This window comes from Nestor notabilis, unplaced genomic scaffold (assembly GCF_000696875.1).
Source record: "Nestor notabilis isolate BGI_N333 unplaced genomic scaffold, ASM69687v1 scaffold4350, whole genome shotgun sequence".
Taxonomy (NCBI): Eukaryota; Metazoa; Chordata; class Aves; order Psittaciformes; family Psittacidae; genus Nestor; species Nestor notabilis.
Genome location: NW_009910504.1, coordinates 41,701 through 47,700, shown reverse-complemented (window position 1 = coordinate 47,700; position 6,000 = coordinate 41,701). Strand labels below are relative to the sequence as shown.

The window sequence follows — 6,000 nt, the reverse complement described above, 5'->3', positions numbered from 1 at the left end:
GGTGTGGGGAAGGGTCCCCCTGCCTGTGGCAGGGGGTTGGAACTGGATGAGCTTTAAGGTCCCTTCCAACCCAACCCACTCTGTGGTTCTATCATTCTTTCAGCTCTCTCTACAGGAAAGCTAGCAATTCTCATTCCTGTTCCCTGAAAAAGCTTTTATGTGAGTGTAGTTAAGAGTTGAAAGATGTTAAACTGCACTTCAAGCCGCCTTTTTCCCTCCTCCCCATGTGTTAAATTTTCAAATTATTGTCCATTTGAAGTTACTTCTGTGCAAGGAAGGAATGTAGTTCTGATTCCTTCAAATAAAGGTTGCATTGATGGCTTTAGAACATACAGTTTTCTTCTGTATCCATCTGCTTTGATGAATTCGTTTTGGTCATAGCGCCAAGTAGCTCCCTAGGAGATTGATCCAGCTTCATGCCACTCTTGTTACCATGTCTAAATCTATGTATTTAATTGAGATTGCCTCAACAAATTTCCTGTTTTCTGAAGCCTGAGCTAACGAGGAGACCTTGCTGTCAATTCAGTTTTGCTGGCTTTTGCACCAATCTGAGCATCTTCTTACATAATCATGGGGGATTGCTGCCTTCAGAGATAGTAATGTCAGCATAACTGGAGTGGGCTCTTTACGCTGGACTGATGTACCAAAAGCCTCTGGTCAAGAAGCAGAGATATATCCAACTTGAATATTTTTTTCCAGCAGAACCAAAGTTGGCAGGCACTGGAATTAGCAGGCTGAGAGGGAAGAGGGAGCATAGTGTCAGGTAACGTGTCCTGGGTTCAGCTATAATTGTTATTTTTCTCCTTAGTAGCTGATGCAGTGCTGTGTTTTCAACTTTATTCTGAGAACAATGCTGGTAACACAGTGGTGTTTTAGTTGTTGCTCAGCAGCACTTACTCTGATCATGGACTTTTCAGTCTCATGCTCTGTCAGTGAGGAAAGACACTGGAAGTCAGGAGGAAGCAGAGACAGGACACCTGGTCCAAACTAGCCAAAGGGGTATTCCATACCACAGCACATCATGCCCAGTATAGAAACTGGAGGGAAGTTACCAGGAAGGCCCAGATCACTGCTGGGTTGGGCTGGGTGTTGGTCAGTGAGTGGTGAGCAATTGTATTGGGCATCACTTGTGTTTATTGTTTTCCTTTTCCCTTAATAAGGGAATTCTTATTCTTTCCCCTTGTTATTTCCGTTACCAGTAGTAGTTGTAGTAGTGGTAGCAGTAGTGGTTTTGTGTTATACTGGACTGTTCTTATCTCAACCTGTGGGATTTACATTCCTTCAATTCTCCTCCCCATCCCTTTGGGAGCAGGGGGGAGGGAAAAAGGTGGGGGGACTGAGTGAGCGGCTGTGTGTTTCTGAGTTACTGACTGGGCTTAAACCACAACATAACGGTAGAGGAATTGTCATGGGAACAATCAGGAACAGCAGAGCTGGAGCACAGAATCTAAAGCAATGCTGTTTGTCTTTTTGTACAAAGAAGCTACAGCAAAATAAGGATATTTATGATGGGGTGAAGCAGTGGGCTTGATGGAGACAGTCAGAGCACTTGCAGAGCTGCTGGTTTGTGCTGGCACATGTTGTGTCTCTCCTGTAGCTAGAAATGGGGGAGCAATTGCAAAAAATTTGCCAATAAAGGTTGGATTTGATGTTAGTTGTACTATTTGGATGACAAAGGCAATCTACTGGTGATTGTGACTTCAAATTTATGCCAGTTTGGTTTTTATTAAAAACAAGTAGTGCTGTTGTGTTAGATGAGATTTAAAGAAGTGAATAAGCACCGAAACAACCTGAAGATAACTGCAAAGTTGATGAGATGGTCTGTAGCCAAGAGTTAAACTTAAGGCAAATGACAGGGGATGCTAGTAAAAATGTGGTACTGTTGTTAGGATATGATGAGTGATAAGTGTTGCAAATTAACAAATGCAGATCACCTCTTTCTGGCTGAGGTGTAGAATCCAGTTGAATGAGCTCTAATGACAGCGAAAAGACTTGATAAAAGGTTTCAGCTGCAGGTGTTCAGCCTGTGGCATTTGATTTTTAAAGCTTGCTAATGAGCAAGTTTGAGATGAGCTTTTTGGCAGAAAACACCTCCTGTGTAGTACTCCTTTATGTCTTTAAAAAGTTCCTGGAGCAATGGCAGTCAAGTCAGTCATGACCAGGAGACAATGTAGGAGCTGTCTTCAAGATCTGTGAAGAATACTCTTTGATGGCTTGGCTCTGGGATAAATTCCTGATACACAGGCATAACACAGAGGTGCAGGCTGTCCCATGGCTGTACTCCTGCAGTTAAGCACTGTAGCTGTTGGGAAAAGTGGGGCCATGGCTCTGTGTGGGTTCTGGGCTGCTTTGGTGCCAGGGAAGCTTGAAATCCTCCTCTGGGTTTCTTGAAAACCCCTTTTACTTAGCTTTTTAAGAATACTACGCATGAAATGTCTGGCTTTCTGTGTCAATGACTTGTGTCTAGATCCTTTTTTAAACTCTTGGTTTATACTTTTCATTTGCAAATAGGGTTAATGACTTGGTTTCTAAGGTTACTGATTAAAAAGGAACATTCTTAGTAGTTTTGTTAAAACTGTAGATGACTTAACCACTAGAAGTACTGAGGTGTTCACCAGTACTAGACCCAGATCTTGGTCTGTAATGACTATTCACTAGCAAGCTATGATTTGGTTTTTTCTTTTCCAGATTGTGAATAGGCACGGTCCCGAGGCAGACAGGCATTTACTACGCTGCCTATTCTCGCATGTGGATTTCAGTGGCGATGGTAAAAGCAGTGGCAAAGATTTTCATCAGGTACAGTTTGCACTGAGGAATCTGCTTATTAGGTTTGGTTGTTAAAAATCTGCAATAAGATTTAAGCACAAAGGCAGGTTAGAGCTGGCTTTAAGCGAACTTCTTTTCTGGTCTGTGGCCTTTCAATTGCAAACACATATTGCTGGTCCTCAAGTCAGAAGACAACAGATTGTTAGTATCTGACTCTTATAATCACTTGATCTGGAAAACCACAGAGCTTCAGTACAGTTGTTTTCCAGCACATGCAGTGCTCTTTTGAAAGCCTTTCTTTGTCTTTTAAAACTTTGTTCAGATTCACTGACAGTTCTGGTGTCTGTTCTCTCAGGAGTGTTTTCATCCTTACGCCATTATGCCAAAGACTTTTTAGCTCATAAATGGGGATCAAGTATTGTTTAATTGTCTATTGCAGTGTGGGAAGATGCTTGCAGAAAATGGAAAATTGCACATACAATGGAGAATGTTTGATCACTTTCTTAGTCTTAAAAGAAAAAGCAAACTAAACCTGAAGAAAACTGGAATTAAAAGAAACTGTTTACCATTGATGAGAGTCTGGGCGATTAAAATGACTTAAGCACCTTCTTTTTGTTTAGCTTTACTGTGTGCAGTACTATTCACCCAGTACTGTGTGCAGTAAAGCTAAACAAAGATAAGGTGCTTAGGTCTTTGTTTTATTGTCCTGTTATGAAAGAGTATGGAGGTTTTCAAGTTACCTTGTTCTTTTCAGACTCAATTTCTGATCCAGGAGTGTGCGTCACTGATTACAAAGCCAAATTTTATCTCGACGCTGTCCTACGCCATTGACAATCCATTGCACTATCAGAAGGTTTGTATGCTTCTTGAAGGGGATCCCAGTGTCAAAAATGGCAGTGAATTGGTCTTTAGAAAACCAGCTGGTTTTCCCTTGAGTTTTTCCTGGGTTGTTTTTTATGGCTAAGATTGGTTTCACTGAAGTCTTCAAAAATTGAGCTTGCCCAGAAGTTGGGTTTGTTAAACTGAGCAAGTTAATCACTCAGAATGACTGAAAACTAATTTTAAAGCTTAATCTAAGGTTAGTACTTTATGGCTTGTTTGTGGTAGCCAGAACCAAAATGATCCATCAGTAGTGTTCTTTTGCTCGGTATCAAAGCAATGATAGTGATTTGATAGTGAAAGAGTGGGATATATATAGATAGATAGATATGTTTAGATGTATCCAAAAGTGGTTCTAAAGATGTCTGTTTAGCCACATAAGCTTTGTATTAACCTACAGCAGAATAGTTCCTAATATTGCAGATATGCAAATGAACTTTGGATAGGCTGCTGCAATTCAAATGGCCCTACTTCTATAACAGCTTCCATTTAATTCTTACCTGTTTCAGAGTCTAAAGCCTTCACCCCACTTATTTGCCCAATTGAGTAAAGTCATAAAATTAAGCAAAGTTCAAGAGGTAGGTGAACACTTGTTTCAAAAATACTTTCATGTTTTTTGACTAAGCTTGTTGGCAAGGATGATGTCCCCTTACTGTGATACTCATTCTTGTTTGTAGGTGATTTTTGGTCTCGCTTTACTGAACTCTTTCAGCTCAGATCTACGAGGTTTTGGTAAGTGAAGCTTCTGAAGTGCTGCAGCAGGGACACGTATTTTCTTTGTAAGCAGTGAGCTTTCTAGATGGATAGATGCATACCTGTGTGACTTGAGCAATGCAAGACCTTGCAATTAGTAGTTGCATTGAGGTCTAACACCATTTTGAGAGAGGTAGTAGATAACACAGTCACCTTGTCTTATATGAACGACTTGCTTCCATGAATTGCTTGCTAGATAATGAATCAAATTGAGGTACTGTGATACGTTACATTTTAGTTGTCCATTAATTTTTGAGTTCTGAGGTATGGGTTGAGACTTCTGTTTAACCTTCAACTCTCTGTTGTGGCTTGTGGTTAACAAACTCAGATTAAGAGAATAGTACCTAGCTAAAAAGAGTCTTCATATTACAAAGATATTCAGGTTTTGATCCTCACCTCTTTTGTCTTTAAAAGCTGCCCAGTTTATCAAACAGAAACTCCCGGATCTTTTGCGCTCTTACATTGACGCAGACGTCAGTGGAAATCAAGAAGGTGGCTTCCAAGATATTGCAATAGAGGTCCTGCACCTTCTCCTCTCCCATCTACTTTTTGGGCAGAAGGGAGCCTTTGGGGTAGGACAGGAACAGATTGACGCTTTCCTCAAAACATTACGTAGAGGTAAGTGTGGTGGTGGTCAAAAAGCCTGACTAAATGCAGACTTTGGAATGGTTTTTTGTAACGTACTGCCAGTGCAGACCACGGCTGGAATTGTGGGGAGCTGGGTGAGGTAGAAGTTGGTTGCATTTTCAGCACTCTATTGACTGGCAGAAAAATACCACTGTTCTGGCATAATGTATTGGTTTTCTTTCAGTGAACCATAATGTGGTCTCATATTTGTTTTTTTTTTTTTTTTTGAAGAGTGATCAATCAGCATTAAGTAGGCGGATATTCATATATGCTTGTGTGGGATGGTATTTGTAGGTTTAATTAAAGCAACTCGGTGCAGGTTAGTTGAAAAACCAGAGTTCCTTATAATAGTGTAAAGGACATACCATTTCAAACAAGTAGATGTCCCTGCTCATGGCAGGGAGGTTGGAACTAGATGATCTTAAGGTCCTTTCCAACCCTAACTATTCTATGATTCTGTTTTAAGCACTGGGTTGTGTGTATATTGAGTGCATATCTATGAGGAAACACTAGTCCGGGGAGGGAGTGCATTTGAATAAAACTGGTTTGTTTCCTGGAAGGTACTATGGTCCTCATGTGATGGTAGGGGATGTTATTTATATAGTAGTGTCTTGCTTTCTGAAACAACAGTGTTTGCTGTAAACCCATCAGAATAAGGAGGATTTGGAGTTGAGAAGCTAACTGAATTTAACTCAACCCAGACCTAGAGGAAGGCACCCTTATACAAGAGCAAAATATGTAATTGTAATGTCTTAGTTCATACTTCAGTGGAAGATTAGTGTATTAGCTTCTGTAATTTCCCCCACTTTGCTTTGGGAAATTGACAACTCTTCTCTGAATGGCTCCAAAGAGAATGGAGACATTATGCATCACTGTAACTAAGGATAAAACTGCTTCAGGAAAGCTCAACCATGAGGTATCTTTGCTGCTTTCCACCGTGAACTGAAATCCTACCCCCACATCTGATCCTCTCGT

General features: G+C 40.7%; 1 protein-coding gene across 1 annotated transcript in view; it reads left to right on the top strand.

The window, feature by feature from the left end:
• The window catches only part of LOC104402427 (CCR4-NOT transcription complex subunit 1), a gene marked incomplete at its 3' end in the record, with an annotated part of 48,639 nt that overhangs the window by 2,284 nt on the left and 40,355 nt on the right, over positions 1-6,000 (top strand). The window contains exons 2-6 of the mRNA XM_010010306.1: positions 2,689-2,796; positions 3,521-3,619; positions 4,155-4,223; positions 4,323-4,377; positions 4,813-5,016. Of these exons, the coding sequence (XP_010008608.1) occupies positions 2,689-2,796; positions 3,521-3,619; positions 4,155-4,223; positions 4,323-4,377; positions 4,813-5,016 (535 nt within the window). The remainder of the gene's footprint in view (positions 1-2,688; positions 2,797-3,520; positions 3,620-4,154; positions 4,224-4,322; positions 4,378-4,812; positions 5,017-6,000) is intronic.